Below are 22545 nucleotides of genomic sequence, written 5' to 3'. Positions count from 1 at the left end.
AATGGACAGTTCTGCTTTTCTCAATGCAGTCCTTCAAGCAGTGATTGCCTTTGATCAGAATGGAGATGCTGAAGGAAACCCAGGTGCCTTTGATGGGCAATGTCTTTGGAGAAGGAAGTAAGGAGAGGGAATTTTCCCCAACCTGGAACTTTGTCATTGGAACAGAGTTCATGCAAAAACAGGTTTGTGACAAGGCCAACTGGGCCAGTGACAATAAAAGAGAAGTTAGAAGAAGAGAAGGATCCAGGAAGACTGTTGTAATCAAAGAAATCAGAGACAGTCTATGTATGAAGAAAAGTAGCTGAGCATTGAGCACTAGCTCCTATGGTACAGGCCCCAGTACCTTGCATCCTGCATTCCCGACATAGACGCAACAAAGTTGGCATATAGAAGGAAGGTGAAATCAGAGGAGGAGTATGAACTTGACAAGCACTTCTGGTCATTTTTGATAGCATCCATGAGACACAAAGCTGTAACACTTACCCAGTTACTGTACACCCTTCAAGACCTGGCCCAGCACATCTGTAGAAATTGAAAGTAAAATACACACTTTGCTTATTCTACTTCTTTAGCATATTGTCTTAGAGGTTTTAAAAATTAAATCATAAGGCAATATAGTTAAATTACTTGCAAATCATTAAAGTCACAGTGTATCTCAATGTTGGCCTAGTGAGTATTTATTATGCATTTATTCATTTGTTCACACTTTCAGCAAATGTTTTTGCATGTCTACTCTGCATTAAACAAAGTTGATAGCTTCTGCCCTTCATTATTGAAATGTTTAACATAATACTTTTGACATAGGTATGATTGTCTCACCTCTGTCTCTGCACTGTCACTATGAATAGGAGAGTACAGGCAGCCAAGATTAGAAACAGTTTTAGGGGTCATATTGACTAAGGAGTAGAGTGACAGTGGGGTGTCACTGCAGGTTTATGACCAAGCCTGGACTTGAAAGAATGATTTAGCAGTGAGGGAATGGAGAAGATGCTGGTCATGACACTAATTAGAAAATCACTAGACAGGATGAAAGAGAAGGAACAAGCCCTGATAAATTAAGGTGTTGCTAATGCAAGTGGCAGAAAAGAAATGGCTATGAGACAAATTGTGAACCTGGCAACCCACTTGGAGGAGTGTCAGAAAGGAAAAGGAGGTGGAACAGAGGTAGCTGATGTGCATCTTAATGGCAGGGAAATGGCAATGACACAGACAACCCAGAGCAAAAGCTGGGCCCCATCTACCTCCCCCAAACTGAAATGTCCTATATGGAGATGTGACAACATTTGATCAGCTTAAATATTACTCCTGCAGCAGCTGTGTTCCTATTCTAGTAGAAAAGACCACCAACCTTATTTGGGTTATAGGATGGTGGTTATAAAGGTAGAATAAGCTAGCTTCAAAGTACAGTAACATCTGTCAATACAAACAGGAAAACATGAAAATATTCCAATTAATGGAAAGGACGCATATTTCATGGCCTGCTGATAGATAAATAAGTATATTTCAAACATAAGAAGAGGGTGATGGGGACTTTTGTTTGACAATATCATCTGGCCATAAACGTTTTCTATCTCTATTCCCTGAGTCTCTTTAAAAGGGCTCTCATCTCTACACTCTACTTGTTTTGGTTTTGAGGGTCAGAGCTCTCCCTCTTTGCCATGCTGTCAGATAAAGCATTCTCATCCCTGTGATGTGTTTGGGCTTCATTCATACACCAAACATACACACACACACACACACACTTCTTCAGGCAGTGGAATATCCAGGCATCCTATACATAAAGTTGCCATGACTCAGAGTTGACTCAAAGACAAATAACAACCACCACAAAATATTGCCTAGGAAAACTAAAGTAGTTAAAAGATTTTTTTTTTTTTTTTTTTTAAATTCACTAGTTAAGTCACCACTGATAAAATTAGACCTAACTCAAAATATACTTCCACATTAGCACTTTTTCCTCTATAATGCAGGCTTTTCCATGTAGCAGACTCCCCCTGGCTGCTGAATATAATACAATATAAATGCAATGCAAAGTGACTGCAAATTCATACTGCAAATTTGGACAAGTTGTGGGATTTTATGCAGTGAAAGTATTGGAAAACTGCAGGGATTGCTAATAAGAAGCTACTGACAAATAAGAATCTCAGAGGGAAAGGCAGCCTGATGTTTGAGGAGATGATTGACAAATATCAGAACATAACAAGTGCATAATTGCAATTATAGCAGTAATTAAATGTTATATATAATAAAAATAGGCAAATAAAATTGTCCCTTGGCATTCATGGGGATTGTTTTCAGGTTCTGTGCCCCCTCACGATACCAAAATCTGCATATGCTCAAGTGCTTTATATAAAATGGCATAGTATTTGCATACAACCTATGCACATCCTCCTGTATACTTTAAATCATCTCTAGACTATTTATAATACCTAAGGCATCTGACTGCTAACCAGAAGGCTGGTGGTTCAAACCCACCAGCCACTCCTCAGAAGGAAGGTTGGGCAATCTACTGCTGTAGTGATACTACCTCGGAAACCCAAGAAGGGGTTGCTACAAGTCGAGCCTCACTGGATGGCACATAACAACAACAACAGTACAATGTAAATGTTATATAGATAGCACTTTACACTCCCTCTTAGCCTTCGAGGGATTACTTTGACTGCTTAATTGCTTTATTTTTTGCCGTGTATTTCAATCTGAATTTGGTTGAATCAGCAGGTGTGGAATCCACAGAGGTCCGACTGTATTATTATTATTTGCTTAATTTATTAGAATAAAAAACTCAAAGAAGTTCTTCTCTCACCATTTTCTATCAAAGTGTGGTCCCTTTTCCAAATAGATTTGCTTCAAGTGGCCTCAACCATTATTCTCAGATAACCAGACCTCCAACGGTTGGAAGAGCAAGGCTTTTGGAATCAACCAGTTCGTATGTTGTAATCTGAGCTCTGACACTACTGGTTCATGAAGTGTGATGATTACTGATTCTCTCCAAATATATATTTAACTACAGAAGTGAGTAAATGGATACATCCTCCCTGCAAAGCCACTGAGACACTGTATTTTATAATGGTGTTCACTTTATAAATGCCAAAACACAAAACCAAATCCACTGTCATGAAGTCAATTCCAACTCATAGTGATCTTCTAGGAGGGAGTAGAATTGCTCCATAGGGTTTCCAAGGCTGTACTCTTCATGGAAGCAGATTTCCACATTTTACTCCCTCAGAGCTGTTGGGCACCAACTGTAAACCTTTCAGTTAGTAATCAAGCTCTTAACCAATGCACCACTAGAGCTCCTCACATGTCATAAACACATAGGAAAAAATGTTTTCTTATTTCTCTCACCATCCTCAACATTCCTCCACATTTAAAAAATTAAATCCATTCCTATCATGTAATTCTGATATAATTAATTACTCCAGGAGAAGATCCAGATAGCAATAGCAAGCTTATATGAGATTATATGTTCCTCCCCAATAAAAAAGCTTAGAATGAGGAAGGTAATGAAATAAAGATAAAATATTCATGAAATTTTATATGGCACATAACACAACATCAGGATTTTATTTGAAAGAAAAGGAGGAAGAGATAGAAATTGTAGAAGGGAATACAATTTTAGTGGGACACCATAATGGGAAATATAATTATATTGGGACACTGAAGCTGAACAATGATTATCTGAAAAGTAACAGAAAGACATTAGGAAAAAATGTCCATTAACATCTTTTATTTAAATCTTGAGTAAATTCCTCTTTCTATATTTGGCAAACTCTTTCTCATAGAGAATTTATTAAAAAATTCCAACTTCCCAACAACATCCTAGACCCTTTTATGTCCAAGGACATCTTCTCACAGACACAAAGATAAACATGCATACATATATTTCCAAAACATAGGAAAATGGGAAAACATACAACATACTTTATATAGCTAACATAATTTTGTTATAGAGAATCTGCTCCAAATTGATTAAGTAAAAATATTTAAAAATTATACTATAAGCAACCATCTAAGATAAAACTATTGGTTTTCATTCATCTAGAACAAAAAAAGAGAAGGAAGGAAACCCAACAATTAGAGAAGGAACTGGGGACTGTCTATGTAAACCAATGCTTCCTCCACTTGGAGACCAGAAAAACTAGATGGTGCCTGGCTATCACTACTGAATGTTCTGATTGGGAACACAATAGATAAATACTGATAAAAAGGGAGAAAATGTAGATCAGAACTTCAAACTCTCAAAGAGTTCAGACTTACTGGACCTACCGAATCTAAAGGCATTCCCTAGGCTATAGTCCTGAGTTGCTGGTCAAACCTTGAACTGAAACTCTCTCCTAAAGTCGCCTTTAAACTAAGTAACAGTTTAGCTCAAAGATTAAAGTTTGTCACCCTTGAGTACTGTGATTTTTTAAAGAACAATCTATGTAAGACCAAAGGGTCAGCAGCTATTTTAAAGCATAGGTGAGAAGGTTGGGAGACAGGGAGATTAAGTAAATGGAAGTGTAACAACTATAACAGAAGGAAGGAGAATGTTGACACGATGTGAAGAATGTCATCAATGCTATTGATCATCATATCTAGAAACTGTGGAAATGGAATGGGTTTTATAGTGTATATTACCACAAAAAAACAAAAGACATATTTTTTTTAACAGATTAAATAAAACCCTAACAAAGCATAGCTTATATCAAGTAGAATTTGCAAATTGGTCAATATAACCAGTCTGCTGATATTATCCAAATGGGAAAAATGAAAAAACTCAAATTTGTACCGAAGAAGCATTTGGTGAATTTCAAAATCCATTTTGAATTTTAAAAGAGTTAAAAACTAGGAATATATGATTATTTCTTCTAAACAGGATAAAAGTATCTCAAGCTAATATAGCAAATGTTTGTTCTTAATGGTTAGTCTGATGGTAATTACATCACCATCAGCTATAACTCTGCTGTCCACTATCACTGTGCCTGATATTATTCTGGAAATTCTGACCTCTGAAATAAGATCTGAAACTTCTGGGAAAGAGGAGATGAAAATACTATTATTGGAGATAATATGTTATCTTCTTGAAAAATTCAAGATCATAAACTAAAACACTATTTAATTTCAGAGGAAGTTCAATAAAGTCTAACAAAATAAGATAGATAAGTCTCTCTCACCAAAAAACAAATACCAAGAGCTGTTTCATATATCAGCAATAATAAGTTAGAAGATAAATGAAATCCAATTCACAACAGCAAAAATAAATATAAAATACTTAGGACATGAAGGAAGAAAATGACAAAAATTTTATTGAAATTTAAATAAAATAACTTTGATATACAATATATAATTTCTTGTATGAGAATGTGGGATATTATCAAGATGTCTACCTTTCTCAAATAAATCTATTGGTTTTAGTTTTTTTGTTTTGTTTCTTTTGGTGGGAAACAGAAAATACTGCCAGATCACTGGAAAAAACAAGAAAGGATTAGATTAAGATTACAGGAAATACATAGACTCACTAAATGTTGGCTGAGTATTTACTTTGCAGTAAGATTGAAACCTCTGGATCACAGAGTCATCAAATGATGGAGCTATTCTATTTACCCCCGCAATGGCTGAGACCTTGGAAGAGGAAATGACTGAGGTAGATCAGAATACTTGTCAGTTCAAAGTCCATCTGTCTCCAGGCTTAGAGTCTTCCAAAAAAGCATAATTAAAATGTTTTTCTTTCTAGGAACAATAACAGCTACCACTTCAGCCTAAGGGCTATACCTCACTTTAGTCTTAAATCAAATTAGATATTGTTTGTGAGTTGTTACATTTTAATAAAAAGTTTGATAATGAGATTGGTTCTTCAACACAGTCCCAGTGATAGTGTTTTCTTTAGATTATTAAGCTCACTTCTATCAGGTCTATCATTTTGTCTATTTTGGGAAATTTAGGATGAGCTTCAAAATTTTCAGAGCTTATAATTTTGGTGAGTAGAGCTCTGGTGGTACAGTGGTTAAGGCATTTGGCTGCTAAGCAAAAGGCCAGCAGTTCAAACCCACTAGCCACTCTGTGGGAGAAAGACAGGGCACTATCTTCTGTAAAAATTTACAGCCTTGGCAACCTTTTAGAGCAGTTCTACTCTGTCCTATAGGGTTGCTATGAGTCATAATCAATTCAATGGCAGTGGGTTTTGTTAATTAGAAGGTTCTGTATCTCTTGAGAACATTAATCAACATCATCATCAGAGTCATAATTGCCACCACAACTATCATCATACTGTCACCACTACTACCTCCTTCACCACCATTATTACTACCACGTCCACCAAAACCAATACTACCATATCAAAATCATCTCCTCCATCACCACCACTGCCATAATCATTATAGTTAACTGAATGTTCACGGCATTCCAGGTGCACTATTTTTAGCATATTACACATATCAACTCATGATCATAACAATTCTGTGAGCTATGCACTATTATTATCCCAATGTACAGATGAAGAAAGTAAAGAAGAGAAAGATCAAGACACTTGTTGAAGGCCACACAGTTATTTAGAGTTGGATCCAGATAAAGAAAGAGTAACAGTTACAAAGAAGTTTGAGGACTTTGAGAGACCCCAAACCACAGAAAACCCTACAGCCATCGAGTCAATTCTGAGATACAAGGACATATGAAATATTATACGTGATAACTCAACTTCTTTTTTTGATTCCTGGCAATAGCCTAGTTTGATTGCCAAATTTATCACTCCAGTAAATAAGATGCATATAATTATAGCACTTCTGCTAATTCCAGTCAACATAGATTTAAATCACTTAGCAACAGCTTGGTGATCAGTTAGTTAAGTCTCTTTAAGCAAAAATCCAGGAAATATTAATTTTACTAATTGCAAAATAACAACAATCAATTCTTATACCAATTCTAGTACTCTGGAGAGGTATGCAAAAATCTTTGAAGAGAGGCAAGTTAGGTAGCTGGCAGGACCTATCCTCTCATTCCAACTCTCGTTTACATTTTCTTGTTTGGACATGTGGGCATTACAGATCAGAGCATTGGCGTGATAAACATCACAAAGGACAGAGAGGTATTCCTATCAGCATTGCCATCTGCCCATGAACATCTCGTTGCTGCTGTCATATATAAATACTAAAACACTTTAAGTAATTGACTCAAATACAAACCTCTGCAATTTATTGCTTGGAAATTTGAGATATTTTCAATCTCTGAATTTGCAAGAGAGAAAACAATTTATTATTTTGTATATTCTTTTATAGGGGTAGACTTGCACTCACCCAAAAGTGCAGTTTGAGTGGCACAGATGGCACACGTGATTGGCATCTGCATACTTCCAGACCAAGGTGTTGTTTTCTCCTAGGATTCCTGCTGGGCAGGTCTTGACACAATGGGGGCCATCAATATAGTGGGCACACTTTATGCAATTGTCAGGTCCCTGCATCAAGACAGACAAACTTATGCATGTCTATTTATTTTTCAAAATAGAAGTATCTTTTTACTTAAGTACATATTTATTTTGAAAACACAAATGATGTAGCAAGTTCCTCAAAGCAGAAAACAAGTCTTCTGCGATTGCTCATCTGATATGACTAATAGCTCAGTAAAGTCTTCCTGACTTCAAATGCATATAATATAGAAAACCATAAAAGAAATTAAGCAACATAATTATTGCATTGTCTTTCATACAACGTGAACATCTTTCCTTGTCAAAACAATATAGACTGACTTACATGCATATTTATATCTTTAATGGCCAGAAACTTTCTTGCATATCGTATTTGGAAGCTCTGAGGGAAGTCAGACATGCTGAGGCAGATTTGAGAAAACTCTTTCCTACTTTTCACTAGTGACAAGAAGGTGGCAAATGTAAGTGCAGGGGTGGTTGTATAATTAACTGTGTAATATGCTAAATTTGGTTTGGTTTATAAAACTTACAGAAATGAAAGCACTGGGCTTGCTTGGGTTGTGTTCCCCTAGACTTTAAAAGAGAACTGAAATAAAACATTCGAGGAAGGATTTTTGATTTGGCTACATTCTCTGTCTCAGTTTTGTCTATTCAAAGGTTGAATGTACTCAAAACCAGAATAATAGATGACTCAGAAAATAGCAGCAATCAGTTAATTTCAATGGTAAAAATGTAAACAATCACCAAACCAAAAACCATATGCACTGCCATCGAGTCGGATCCGACTCATAAGAGATCCCGCTTTGGGTGTCCGAGGTGGTACCACTATGGAAGTAGATTGCCCAACCCTTCTTCTAAACACATCAATATAAATAACAATGATCTACTTTGTAACCAGCCATGTTGGCACTCTATACCTCAAACCATATGCTTTTCATCTCTGTCTCCATTTGAGAGAACTTCTGAAAAACATTTCAATTAGTAGATTTAGACACAGCTGTTGAGGTTCAAATCCAAACAGAGCTCCTTATATAAATAATATTGGATTAGCAACATTACGACTGCTATGAGAGGGAGCTGAATTCTCACTTACATTGTCTAAAATTATTATTGAAGGTGTGAAACTGTGAATTTAGAGTTCCTTCAAACTTCTTCACATAAACTAATGCTAAATAAGAATTTGATAATATTTGATTAAAATTATGATGTAATAATGACAGAAATAATGAAAACTGGCTGACAATATACCACGTCCTAGGAGCTCTAGTAGTGTAGTGTCTAAGGCATTTGACTACTAACCAGAAGGCTGGCAGTTAAAACCCACCAGCCACTCCTCAGAAGGAAGGTTGGGAAATCTACTTCTGTAGTGATACCACCTCGGAGACCCAAGGAGGGTTTGCTATGAGTCAGATCTGACTTGATAGCAAAACACAACAACAACAACATGACTTCTAGCTTGCATGTTGTTATGATGCTAAACAGGTTTCAGCAGAGCTTCCAGACTACGGTGGACTAGGAAGAAAGGCCTCGGTGATCTACTGCCCAAAATCAGCCAATAAAGACTTTATGGGTCACAACAGCCTGACCCTGTTGTACACGGTGTTGCCATGAGTTGGCAGCTGACTTGATGCAGCTAATGACATGCTTCTAGAGATAAAATCTAGAAAATGAGTAAATATCCACTGTAGGCTTCCATGTTTTGTGGTGAAACCATAGCATCATTAAATTTGTTTGGGGATGTGTGACTGAAAAGGTCACAGGTAAGTTGTGTGATGACTTCAAATCAAACAGAACCACTTTCTCATGGTTGTAGTATTACATGGTTTCTGATCTGAGAAGTGGCTTGCTATCCTTGGCAGCTACAGGATGACTCTGAGTCATCATCATGGTTCTGCCGCTGTGAAAGCTTTTTCCTGTGAAGTGTGAGTGACAACAATCAGATGTGCTCCTTACACGTCCCGTGCAGGTTATATTCATGAGCTGGGGCAGACATTCAGGATGGCACTGGATGCACTCAGATTTCTCCACAAACTCCCTTGGCTCTCTGTGAGAAGGAAGAAAGGAAACTGATAAATGCCATTCCTTGAGATACTACTTCAATACTCTGGATAGTTATGACTGTCTCCATTGATCTGCTTGAAATTTCAGGTAACACAAGTTGCCTCCCTCAGAAATTCAAAGCAATTTTAGGTAAAACTCAACAGTTCTGACTCAGTTGGACTATAGTGTAATAAAACAAAGTGATTCCATTAATTGAATGCAAATCACGTATATTTAAATTAAATAGGACAAAATAATAACCGTGGAATAAAGAGGAAAAGGAGGGAGGGATATTAAACTTGCTCAAATAGCTACTTGTGAAAACAGTAAATATAAAACACAAGTGTGAAATTATTTTTCCAGTAACATTTTCAACAGTCTTCAAAGTTGTACAGATCAATGTTAAGCAAGAAGCTGATGTTTAATTGAAAAGACAAAATGGCTGTGACAGCTGGTAAGAAGAGAAAAATCTGCCTGGTCACTAACTGCAGGTCTTCACTCCACACAGTGATCAAGGAGTGCCCACACATGGAAAGTGTGCCCCAAGTCCTCCCTTTCAGACTAATGGAATCAATTCAACCAAACAGCATACATTGATTGTCTCCCTGTGCTTCTCAGATCACCAAGCTGGCTAATGGGGGGCAGTTTCAAAAAGCAAGCAGATGATGCTGAACATCAGTATTCTCTATACTAACAGGAGAGACTCCAGGACATCACAAACATGGCTGCTTTAATCGCCTTGTCTCTTTAAAGAGCTGTGAACACTTAAAATGGAAGTTCTTTATAGCAGTAAGATTGCACCAATATTTCCTGTTTGAAGTTGAAACAGTTATATCAATTATACACTCTTTTTCTGTTAGGCTAATGAACATATCAGCTAAAGGATTCCTACAGATTGAACTTGGTCTTCTCATCCTGCCCTTAAAAATTCTGGATCAAAACTGTGGCCCATGACCTGATTGAGAAAAAGGATGCAAGACGTTCTACAGCCATCTGTAATTCCTTTTGGTTCTTCTGTATCACAGTATTTCTCTTTTCTTTACATTTAAAAAAAATCACCTTGGTCTCTATTTTATAATTTTACTTGTACATTAATCTATTCCTGGTCATTATACTATCAGGAGGGACCAGTCCCTGGAGAAGGATATCATGCTTGGGAAAGTAGAGGACCAATGAAAAAGATCCATCAACGAGATAGACTAGCACAGTGGCTACAACAATGGGCTCAAAAATAGCAATGATTGTGAGGATGGTGCAGGACCAGACAGTGCTTTGTTTTGTTGTACATAGGGTTGCTGTGAGTTGGAACTGACTTGAAGGCATCTAACAACAAGTCATTATTTATGGTCATTCAAAGCCTTACACATCAAGATTCTCATAGTATTGACAGACTGTACTCTTCATAGAATGCAACTAAATTCAACAAGCATTTATATGATTGCTTATTCCTTTGCCCATGAGGATAAAACAAACATTAACCAGGATATATAATCTCTATTAATATATTTTGACATACCAGGAATAATGTGCTGCAAAGTCCAAATGTCTCTGGTTGTGGCCATAGTATCAATTTATGACTGTTCTACTTGTTTTGGGAACTCTATGCAGGTTAGAAAAATATAACCTAATTCCAGAAAAGAAGTTTCTAGAAGTTAATGGATTTTTGGATTTGATATGCACACAGCACAATTCTACAGAGGATGGTGTTCCTCTCTGCTGAGAGCCAAACAGGAAATGAGTTTATCATGCAACTTGAAGGATTTTGATTAAAACTCAAATAAGTTTAACAAAGAAGGTAATTTTACATACTTTTGACTTTGCAGGATCCTAAGAAGCAGTAATAAAAAAATTTTGTTCATTTCCTACGGCGATTAACAGTTTGCCAAAAAAAGGAAAATAATCAAGTTCAATAACTATAACCCTTTAAAAATAATACAGAATTTTATTTTTTGATCAAAATAAAGAGATTAAAAACTAATGCCTTACCCCTCCAGAATGTTGCACTTGTCCACACACTCCCTGCCTCGGCTGACATTGCGGCAGGAGACACAGTCTTTTGCATCCGGGCCCCAGCAGCCCTCCAACGAGCATAAGGGATTACAAATGTGGCCTATGGCATCTGAGAACACAGAATGAGCATGACGGTTTCAGGCATGGACTAGAGATCAGAGTGACCACTGGAGACAAATCTTTAAGTGAGGGATTTTTCTGTGATTCTGAATTGTGCTCTGGGGTCTCCAGAAAGAAGTAATGACAAAACGGGCTCCCTGGAAGGCTGACTGAAAGTTCTCTATTTCCCTACTGAAGGTATCCTGGACTAGATCTGTTCAGTATTTTGCTGATAAATGCCTGGGCTGACAGTAACAACAGCAGCATTGTGTACCTGCTAGCTAAATGTGTTGCATACAGAATTCTTTTAATTCTCTCAATAGAGCTAGGGTATGGGAAGTATTATTATCTCCATTTTATGGATGAGAAAGCTTAAGTCTAACAAGATTTAGTGAATTGATCAAGGTCTCAGAGCCAAGCCAGGATTTGAACACAGGCCTGCTTCTGTCAGAGGCCAGGATCTCCTCACCAGGCTACAATGCACTCCCCAGCTTCAAAAACTAGTTTATGGCTCTAAAATCAGAACAAGAAATGTTAATAATAAATGTTTATCCTTCTCTAGTGTGTGTATGCATGTGCATATGTGTTTTTTGCGTGTATGTGTGTGTACATGTGTTTATAGTCATTACAGGCTGAAATGAGCGGGGAGAAACCTAAAGCTAAAACGTAACTTAATAAATAATAAGTGTAGTTTGTAAATCACAAATAATTGGCAGTCTAAACTTCAAGGCAAATTCATTCTATAAAATGAGAATGATCTAGAAACAATTCTGATGAACTTCATATGGTAACGTCACAGTTAGGAACGTATGAATTTCTTTAATTTACTTCTTAAGGAATGAAAGAAATGACTGAAATGGTTAGGAATGATCTTTCAATATGAAAAATAAATTTGAACAATCTCCACAATCAAAAGAGAAGGTCATCACTTACTGCAATCTTTTTCTCTTCTGTTGTTTGTAATTTTGGTGTTCTGACTTGAAGTCCCAAACAGTTTTTTCCAGTTAATTGTATTTGCATAGCACAGTTTTTGGTTTCCTGAAATTATTACATCTCCATCACTTATCTCTCTGAGAGACCGTAGTCCCAAGGATGTTATGTTCAGGCCGACAACAGCAAGAGAAAACTGACCACTACATTGGTGGGAAGAAAAATAACGTGAAAAATCTTATATCACTAAGAACGTTATTTTGTTGACTACAAACACCTTCCCTGGAGTAAAAGCTAAAATGTTGAAAAGTATGCATCACAACTTTTGAAAACCGCAAGTCTTTTCAGCTTTTCCAGGAACAATCCAGCGCCTTGTTCATTTTGTATCAGTAACCCAGTGCTTGGCAGACTGGGGCTGAATAAATGTGCCCTGAAAGTCATTATTATATTTATTGCATGTTTGTTTTGTCTAGGAATTGAAAACATTTGCTATCCCTTCAAATATTGAGAAAGCATGTCTCCAGTTTTATGAAGGTTAAGAATACATTTCCTGTTCTCAAGGTACTCTATGTCTCATGGGAATACAACCATATAAACACATAATTTTGACCCACTATGATGAGTATCAAACCAGTTGCTATTGAGTTAGTTGATTCTGGCTCATGGTGACCCCATGTGTGTCAGAGGAGAACTGTGCTCCATAGGGTTTTCCATGGCTGATATTTTGGGGAAGTATATTGTCAGGCCTTTCTTCTAAGGCTTTTCTGTGTGGACATAGACCACCAGCCTTTTGATTGGCAGTTGAGCACCCAGAGACTCCTGTGAGGAGTACAGTGATAATGAAATACGTAGAGCAAGATGGAAGTACAGAGCAAAGTCATGCAAAAGTCTAGTGAGGGATTTTGAGAGCTTCCTAAGACTGTGTCCTTTTGTCATAATGGTTAAGTACTCAGCTGCTAACTGGAAGGCTAGTGGTTCAAACCTACCCAGCAACTCCATGGGAGAAAAGATCTGTTCTCATAAAGATTATAGCCTAGGATACCCTATGGGGCAGTTCTACTTTTTCCTATAGGGTAGCTATGAGTTGGAATCAATTGACTTGACTGCACATAACAACATCAAGATTGTGAGGATCTCGAGAGCCGGAACTAAGATGTTTTCTTCACCATCCCTGTGTGTTAGGATTCCACACTGTGTGTGTCACATGACTAAGCAAAACTCAGGTATAGAAGTTATACAGAATAAAGGAAGAAAGTCCCACCGAACCACATGAGAGGAACAGGAGGGAAGAAATCACATGTGTGCTAAGAAATACCAGCTATGGTTGGACCAGAAACCTGGGGGCAGGAAGGATGGGAGGTGGGTCTGGGGAAAGTAGGAGAGGTAGAAGCACAGAAGGCCTAGTGCACCTAGTGGAGGTGTTCAGATAGTTGTCTGCAAATGGTGGCAGCCAACAGGAAAGAGATTTGCATTTTTAGGAAGCTCATTTGAGGCCAATATGGGGAATGCTTGAATTGAGAAGGGACTCAGTGAAGAGAATGATAATTAAGCGGTTGGAATTACAAAGGTTTAAAGTTTATTTGGAGACTCCTACTCTGTTTGTATTTCTCTTTCAACCATTTCTCTCTCTCTGTTATTCTATCTCTGAGGCACAAACTAGTGCCTGAGAAGTAAGGGACCTAGTGTCAGCAGCTTGCAACTACCACCCAGTCTCTGGCAGGCAGTCATTCTCTCCCAACAGCTGCACAAATCTTGCTTTGGGACCAGTCACACCTGGAATAAGGTTAGCCTGCCTCAGAAGCTGAGTACCTCAGGAGCTTATGGTCTCCCTATGATGTGAGAGAACAGAGTCTACCATCCATGGGCCACATGAAAACTTCCAATATGGGTCTCCAGTGCTTTCTTGGCACCAAAATTCATCTCTTCTTCCCTCACCTTTCAGGAGAATGCACCAAGAACATATTTTTACAAGTCCTACTTTCTATCCCATTTTTGTCAGTAGACTTTACCTGGGAGTAAAACGATGTCAACAATAATCCTGCATTTTCCAACTTCTTAATAGTGGTTACATGCCACACTTTGACTAATAAAAAAGACATGAAACATTGAACTTTTTATAATGTCCACCTATCAGTCCACATTCTGTGCAAAGCTTTGATCCTCCAAGCCCCACCTATAGGTAGGCTTCTGGTCTCCTTATGCTTCTCTTTCCTGCCTGGGTTCTTAGCCTGGGTTCTTAGGCTAGTATGTCGAGGCACTCTGTTCCTCATTCTTTTCATGAGACCCTTTGCTGTCCTTCTAAGCCAGTTCCTTTCCTCTTCTTTTTCCTGTCCTCAAAGCATTACTTAGCAATTACATAATACATGACCATCCAACACATCCCAGGAAAGTCTCCAGGCCCTTAGGGAACAGTGTCATAATAGCAGAGTATCAACAGTGAGACTGGTGAGTTTAAGTGCAAGACACTGTCCAGAGTCCTCTCCATCTCTGCAGGTGGTTGCTCAATACAATGGCTCACAAGTCTGTTAACAAACACTGACCCTCTTTGGAGGCAATTTCTAAGCCTCCTATAGTGAAAGATGAGGGGCTCAGTGTCTCATGGTCCAGTCATGGACCAGGGTGATGATCCTTCTTGTGGGGACCAGCCCTCCACAGGAAGAAAGGGGCATGTCTTTTCCCTTCACACTTCTCCACCCACCTCATTAGGGAAGTATGGGGCTGGGGTGTGGAGAGTACGGAAGAAGACTTGTAATGAGACTAAGGAGGATTAATGGGAGGACAGAGAAAAATAGGCTACAGGTGGATATGAAGAGAAATACTTTGGACAGGAGTTTTTTTTTTTTTTTTTTTTTTAACCCATTAAAATAAGAGATTGACTTGTCAGACTAATCTGTTGTTGCTAATAATTGCCTTCAAGTCAGCCCTGACTTATGGCACCTCCATGTGTGCAGATTAGAACTGTACTCCATAGGGTTTTAGGGAATGACACTTTGAAAACCGATAGCCAGGCCTTACTTCTGAGGCAGCTCCGGGTGGGTCTGAACTGCCAACTTTTCAGTTAGTAGTCCAATGCTTAACTGCATGCACCATCCAGGAATTCCTAAAATTAGACTAGAGTGGTTTAATTATTCAGAAGGAACTATGAAAGGCGTCGGAAGGAAGACCGGGCAATCTACTTCCATAAAGGTTTATTGACTCAGAAACCCAAAGGGGGTCACTATGGGTTGGAATTGACTCAATGGCAGTGACTTTGGTTTGGTTTTTTATGTAAGATACAAGGAACTGGAATGTGCTTCTTATGGGAATACTGCCATCATCCATTTGACCCTGGGGCTCTGGAAGATTCCTGTTCTTTCTGGACATGTATTAAGGCAATGTATTTAAAAAAAAAAAAAAAAAAGCTTGGGATTAACTGCCTGGTCTGTGTATTGAGATTCTTCATGAGTTCCCACCATGGAAATTTCAAAATAGTGTTTTTTTTCTCTCTTGAAAACAGTGATCATGTTTGACTCTGGGCTACCAAAGACATCATTTTGGATAAAAATACATTTCTGCTTTTCTGCTGCTGGCTCTGCCTCCATGGCTCTGTTATGGTTCCCTTGGGGGTTCTGGGCCAGCAAGGGATATTAGAAGCACCCTGTTAACTAGTGGCACTCAGAAGTAGGTCATTCACACACACTTACTCAGCACACCACTGCAGACATATCCCTCCCTAACAGTTCTGAGAGCTTATGGAGAAGCTAGGTAACTCTAAAAGCAGACCTGTCTCATCCACACTGCAGGCACATGTCCTTTTCTTCCCTTTCCTTATTTTTTTTTTTTTGTGGCAAAATATATTTAAAATCAACAGGTTCTGAAAAAGGGGAGTGACATGGTTTAAAACAACAAGTGGAGCTCCTGGGTGGTGAACAGGAGTTGGACTCAGCTACATGTCTGCTCATTGCCCTTTGTTCATTCTCCCTCCACATGCCTGGAGTATAGTCACAATGGCTGGCACTCCAGCAGTCTTTTTGGAAGTATGAGGTTAAGGGCCATGCCCTAAAAATGGTACAGCAGTTGGCTACAAGCCTCACAATATCATGGAGCCATGGATTATGCCTCACTGGACTTCTCATTTTGAAAAGAAAAAACAACTCATATCTTGTTTATATCCCTAAAAACTAAGCATGGTGGTACATGTTACCAGTCATCAAAGAAAACCAGTCTAAATCTCTCATTCCTGTGTGAATCTTGGACAAAGGAAGTATTCCTGAGAATTCAGAGCAAAGGAGGATTTCTAGGAAGCATTGTTAGCTGCATGTTTAATGTAAGAGATGCATAATCAAGAAATATTTTGGAAAACAATGTATATTTCATGTAATGAGTATTCTAGTAAATAAATAAATAAAATCAGTCTTTGGTTGTAGTCAACTTACTGTTGCTTTGTTCTGCCACGTATGATTTCTAGGTTCTCAAAAGCATGGAGGTCAGTCCTATTTCCAGGCCATGCCTGAATCAGCAAAAACCCTGTAAGGCAGAAGGAAGGCTCAGACATAGGCCACTTCCACATTTCTTTTTTGTTTGTGACATTATTCTTGTATTCTCAGAGACTATAATATGAACAGTAAAAATGTAAACTTGAGATTCATTCTTTACATCATCTCAATTGAAAATACATACACACATACATACCCAATCCAAGGCAAAACTTTGTAACAGACATGCTGCTTCTTCCATGGAATTTACACACCCCTTGTTACATCTCTCCTAAAGCCTAACCACACCCAATAGCCTGTCCCCAGAGGCCGTGGCCCTTGCTGGGCTCCACACTTGAGGATACCAAACAAATGCCTGCTCCCAGTTACATTTGCCACTTATTGAACTATTATTACATGAACACAGTTTTACATGTTTTCCTTATTTAAATGCAATCTTCAAAACACCCTTGTTATTTAAGTCTAATTACTCCCTTTCTGGAGATGAAGAAAATGGAGCTCAGATTGTAGTCATTATCCAAGGATTTGAAGTGTGGTTGACAGAACTTGGGAGCCCATGCTGTTTCCTCACACTTTACCCATTAAAGTATGTGTCTAACCATGTTACTGGCCAGTAAAAGCAAAACTTTGTAAGAGGAATGCTTTATATATGTTTACATGAAGTTCTGAATGACTTGAGTTTTGGCTTAGTGCTAGTGCTTTCCATGCAGAGGAAATTGTATTTTTGAGAATTATCAAAGAACTAGTCATTAATGGAAACATGTCAGAAGAAATGTTCATATGCTGAGGAAGAAGAAAATATGTCCAAGAGTTCTCTATATAAAACACTGACTTCACATTTCATAATATGATAGTACAAACCTGTTATTTCTTTTACAGTTTTTAGAATATCTAGTTCCTTTGGATCTAGAGGTGGCGTATGTGTGAAAGAGTCACTGAAACAAATAACAGAACGAGTATTGATTAACTCTCAGAACCAGATTAAAAAGTAGATATTTTTCCCCCTCTATGTATAAGTAACTTCATCTGTTACTTACCCCTTAAATGCTACTGGCAGGATATGAAGGTCTCCACTGATAGAAGTGCAATTTTTGAAGTGTTTAATATTTGTAGCATTTATGGAAAGTGTGTCTTTAAACTCACCAATTCCAATTCCATTACAGACTGTTAAGATAAGAAAGATGTTTATTCTAGTCACATTTGTTGAATTAAGAATAACCAGGTTGGTAGTTAGAGTTCATTCAGATGTGCCTGGTGATCAGCTTTAGAAAATATCAGTCACTGAAAACTCTATGGAGCACAATTCTACTTTGGACACACATGGGATCTCCATGAGTTGGTACTGACTCAAAGCAACAGTTTTTGGAGTGTTTAAAAGTGGGAAGGGAATTCTAGCAGTGAGAACACTCTCCACCATGTCACCATTCATTAATTTCTCCATTCATTCAGCAAACACTTTTGGAGGCCCACTGGGAGCCGAGTACTTGGCAAGATTTGGGTTACAATGATGATAGAAGGAGGCACTGTCATTGCCTGCATGGTCTTGCATTCTTCTCATTATTCCTTAATTGGGATAAGGTATAGTTTACTGCCTCTATTTCTCTCCCTCTGGTACCCTCCACCTACATTCACCAGTGCCGCATCTGAGCACAGCTTTAACCAGAGTCTTCCTCAGTCTCCATCTTCAAAGCCTTTACATTACCCCAACATGGTTCTGCAGCTTTATTTCTCTTTTAAAAAAACAATATGCACATGTTTTTTTAAATAAAAAATGTAAGGAAATAGTTTAATAATATATTGAACATAGTGAATATCGCTAAATTGTACATCTGATGAATGCTGAAATGGTAAATATTTTTCACATATATATTTACTATAAATAAAAGATGTGTTCATTTAAGAAAATGTTGAAAACAAAGAAGCTGAGTAAGAAGGAAACAATAACTAGTCATGCCTATACCTACATTTAATATCTTGGAAAATTCCCACTTATTATGCTGTGAAGCTTTCTAATATCATTGAAACTATTCACAAACAAGATTTTTTGTTTTTTGCTAGGCTAATTCATATTTTATTGTTATCTTGACAGAAGTTTACAATAGCATATTGGGTTCCCACTTGACAATTTCTTCACAAATTATACAATGGCATTAGTTATATTTTCAGTGTGTCAACAATCTCTTTATTCATTTAATTTTATTTAACTTTTACAGTGTTTCCTCTCAACATTCTCTTTAACTATGTTTTGGTTGTTCCATTTCCAGTACTCTAGTTTCCCTGCCCCTTATCTTCTTATCTTTGCTTAAGAGTATTTTTGACCTTTTGGTTTCATACAAATTTTTATTTTTAGACCTCTCATTTACTTTTATTATTATTATTATTTTTATTATGATTTGGATGAAATTTGACAAAGTAGATTCATTTTACATTCAACAGTTCCTACACGTTTTGTTTTGTGACACTGATTACGATCCCACCATGTAACAGGTCTCCCCCTCCTTCCTCCCTGTGGTTGCCCTTTCCTATGTCCCTCTTACCTATGCATTCCCACCTCCCTACTTTTCTCCCTGTGCAAATGCTGCCCTTCTGATCTCCCACTGTTGATTGTTCTAATGATTGTCATCTCCCTAGTGTAGTTGTTCAGCTCATATTGTTTGCTTGAGAGTTAAGGTACTCAAATGAGTCCAATTCCAAGCCTGGAGGGTGACAAGGGGCCTTAGTCTCAGGGGTTCCAGGAGTCTCTATCTGACCAGTAATCCTAGTTTTTTTTTTAATCACAAATATGATTTTTAATGACTGTCTAATGGCAGTGCATTGCGTTGCAATGTCACATTGAAGGAACTTTAGTGGTGCAGTGGTTAAGTGCTGGACTACTATCTGCAAGGTTAGCTGTTAGAACCTATCAGCTGCTCCACAGGTAAAAGATGTGGCAGTCTCCTTCTGTAAAGATTTCAATTGTGGAAACCTTATGGGGCAGTTTTATCCTGTTCTATGAGGTTTCTCTGAGTTGGAATAGACTTGACAGCACTAGGCTTAATTTTGTTAGTAATGCTACATCTTAGGTGTGGTAGTTAAGGTTGTGTGTCAACTTGGCTGGGCAGCTGGTTATAGTTATTCCCCATGGTGAGACTGGTAATTAACTCCATGGTGGAATCTCTCAGAGCAGCTGAGTAGCTGCTTTAGGGATGTGGTCTGCTTCCTATATATAAGAAGCAGCTTTGAGGAAGGTCTGTAGCTTTATGACACACTTGAATCATGCATGTAGACAATTCTTCATTCAGTACCTTGTTGAATCTTGGGACTTTTAATAGATTTGAATCAATGGCCTGCCATGTGGTTTGGTAATATCAGGACTGTGCCTTTTCACTTGTTGACCTTGGATTTGTCAGGTTCAGTAGCCCACAGCTGCCTGAATAAAGAGATGCCTCTAGCTTCAGTGGGTTGGAAACAAGAGGCAGAGCTGAAGCCCAAGGCTGAGGGACTTTCACCCAGCCCCTAGAGCCTGGTACTTTGAACTTGGACTCTGGCCTCCAAAACTGTAAAACAATAAAGTCCTGTTTGTTAAAGCTATCCCATTGGTGGTACATTTCTGTTACAGTGGCACTGTTGTTGTTGTTATGTGCCATCATCAAAACAGTAGGTAATATTGTAATAATTTTATCAGCTACTTTTCATCCACTGTTTACCTGTGTTTCATTGCTACCTTGGTCTGTAATGTCCCTTTCCACACATGTGTCCTGAGCCATTTATTAATTTACAACCGCTCCTGAATTGCCATCACAAATCCCATCTCCATCATTATCACTGTTATAACTCTCCCTCTTTGGAATACATATAGCAATTTTTTGCTACCACATGGAACCTTATAGTACCTTCTCTGTAAGCATGGTCATTGAAAACCTAATTGTATCTCCAAAGCAAACAGCAAGCTAGTTGTTACCCTCATCCTTTAGGGATGGGTTCTTCCCCCACCCCCAGGCTTCCATGAAGGTGCAGACATACATATGCTGCTTCTCCACCACCTCCCTCTCTGCTCCACTCTCTTTCAAGAGCCTATTTGTTACTTGCAAAGAGACCTCCTAATGCTGACTCTCTGCTGCTGAACTCATCCTACTCACCAATGCTGGATCTCTGTGCACCTCTTGCTTGTCCCTGTGGGTTGTCCTCAACTCCTGTTCGGAGCTGTGGCACTAATGAAGCCTGTCTTGAATGGCTCACTTGAACCTTCTATATTGCTACATCTAATCCACTATTGGTTGTGCAATTCAGTAACCAGGCTTGTTTAGAATTCAAAGGATCTGAGCAACAATCCAGGATAAGGTGGTAAAAAGGAGAAAGAAAAAAAAAAAAAAAAAGAAAAGTAAGAACATAGTTTCTCTGTATGATACGATAGTGGTGGACACATGGCATTAAGCATTTGTCAAAGCCCATGGGACTGTACAACACAAAATGGACCCTAATGTAACCTATGGACTTTAGTTAACAATAATGGATCATTATTGGTTCATCCATTGTACCAAATGTACTGCATCAAAGCAAGATGTTAATAGTAGGAGAAACAGTAGGTTGAAGGGAGAAAGGTATATGGGAACTCTGTAATTAATTGAGCAGAAATACTCAATTTTTCTGAAAACCTAACTTTTGTTTTTCAACTTTTTATTGTGATTTGAGGAGTTCCGGTAAGATGGTGGACTAGGCAGAAGCCCAGACCCTCTTCAACAAAGAAAAGGGAAACCAATTAACATAGACACAGAAGGTAATCCTGGACCCCTGAGCCTTGAAGGTAAGGATACAGAGGTGGACTAAACCCCAACTAGCAAAAGAATTTGCATGAAAATACCAAAAAAGGAGACATACGGAGCTGCGGTCTGGCAGTGATTCTGAGCGATCCTGACGGCACAGACAGCTTAGAGAGTGCTGAGTGATAGCAGGACCTAAGAATTAACCTAAAATCAGTCCTGCTAGCCAGGGACTGCACAGGAGACTACTCTGGTGGCTGGGGGTTAAATGGAGAAGGTGAAGAGAAAAGTGGGCTAAGCCGTGGACTTTTGCCTGTCCAGAGGGCACCGCCATTATGAATGTTTACAAGCGGCTTGACCACTTTGGATATTTAAAGAGAGAGTGCTCTCCCAGATTCCAGGGGCATAAGAACAGGTTCTGCTTGCCAGCAACCCAAAGGACACTCCGGACCTGCACTACTGAAAAGGTGCGACATTCCACTTGTTACTCTTATACCCCACATCTGCTTGGTGAACGGAGGTGTGGCCATCCCCCACACCTACCCACCTTCTGGGTCCGCAGGAACTCCATCCCAGTCTGTGTGCTCAGACAGAGCCTGGGTGCCCTGCCCTGTCCTCCACCAATTATTTTTTCTCTTTTTTTAATTTTAATTTTTACTTTTTTGCTTTCTTTTTTCTGGTCTTTAGTTTGCTTGTACTTGTCTGTTTTAAAACTACTATTATTATTAATACTTTTGTCCTTTTTACTATTATTCTTTATTCTTCCCCTCCCAGGTCCTAGTTTTTGGCTTTTTTTCTTTTCCCTGTTCCTGGTTGAAATTTTTTTTTTTTTTTAATTTAATTGTTTTTCCCC

The 22545-nt window shown here is 38.4% G+C and overlaps 1 protein-coding gene across 1 annotated transcript in view; it reads right to left on the bottom strand.

Annotated features, from left to right (window-relative positions):
• The window catches only part of EGFR (epidermal growth factor receptor), a 266434-nt gene that overhangs the window by 44869 nt on the left and 199020 nt on the right, over positions 1-22545 (bottom strand). Inside the window, exons 9-16 of the mRNA XM_007941229.2 lie at positions 17991-18117; positions 17815-17888; positions 16894-16984; positions 12482-12681; positions 11426-11558; positions 9353-9443; positions 7272-7429; positions 484-522 (exon numbers count right to left, since the gene is read on the bottom strand). Of these exons, the coding sequence (XP_007939420.2) occupies positions 484-522; positions 7272-7429; positions 9353-9443; positions 11426-11558; positions 12482-12681; positions 16894-16984; positions 17815-17888; positions 17991-18117 (913 nt within the window). The remainder of the gene's footprint in view (positions 1-483; positions 523-7271; positions 7430-9352; positions 9444-11425; positions 11559-12481; positions 12682-16893; positions 16985-17814; positions 17889-17990; positions 18118-22545) is intronic.

Source organism: Orycteropus afer, unplaced genomic scaffold, assembly GCF_000298275.1.
Source record: "Orycteropus afer afer isolate SDZICR_OR568_19922 unplaced genomic scaffold, OryAfe1.0 scaffold00077, whole genome shotgun sequence".
NCBI classification, from domain to species: Eukaryota; Metazoa; Chordata; class Mammalia; order Tubulidentata; family Orycteropodidae; genus Orycteropus; species Orycteropus afer.
This window is presented reverse-complemented; position numbering and strand designations above follow the sequence as displayed.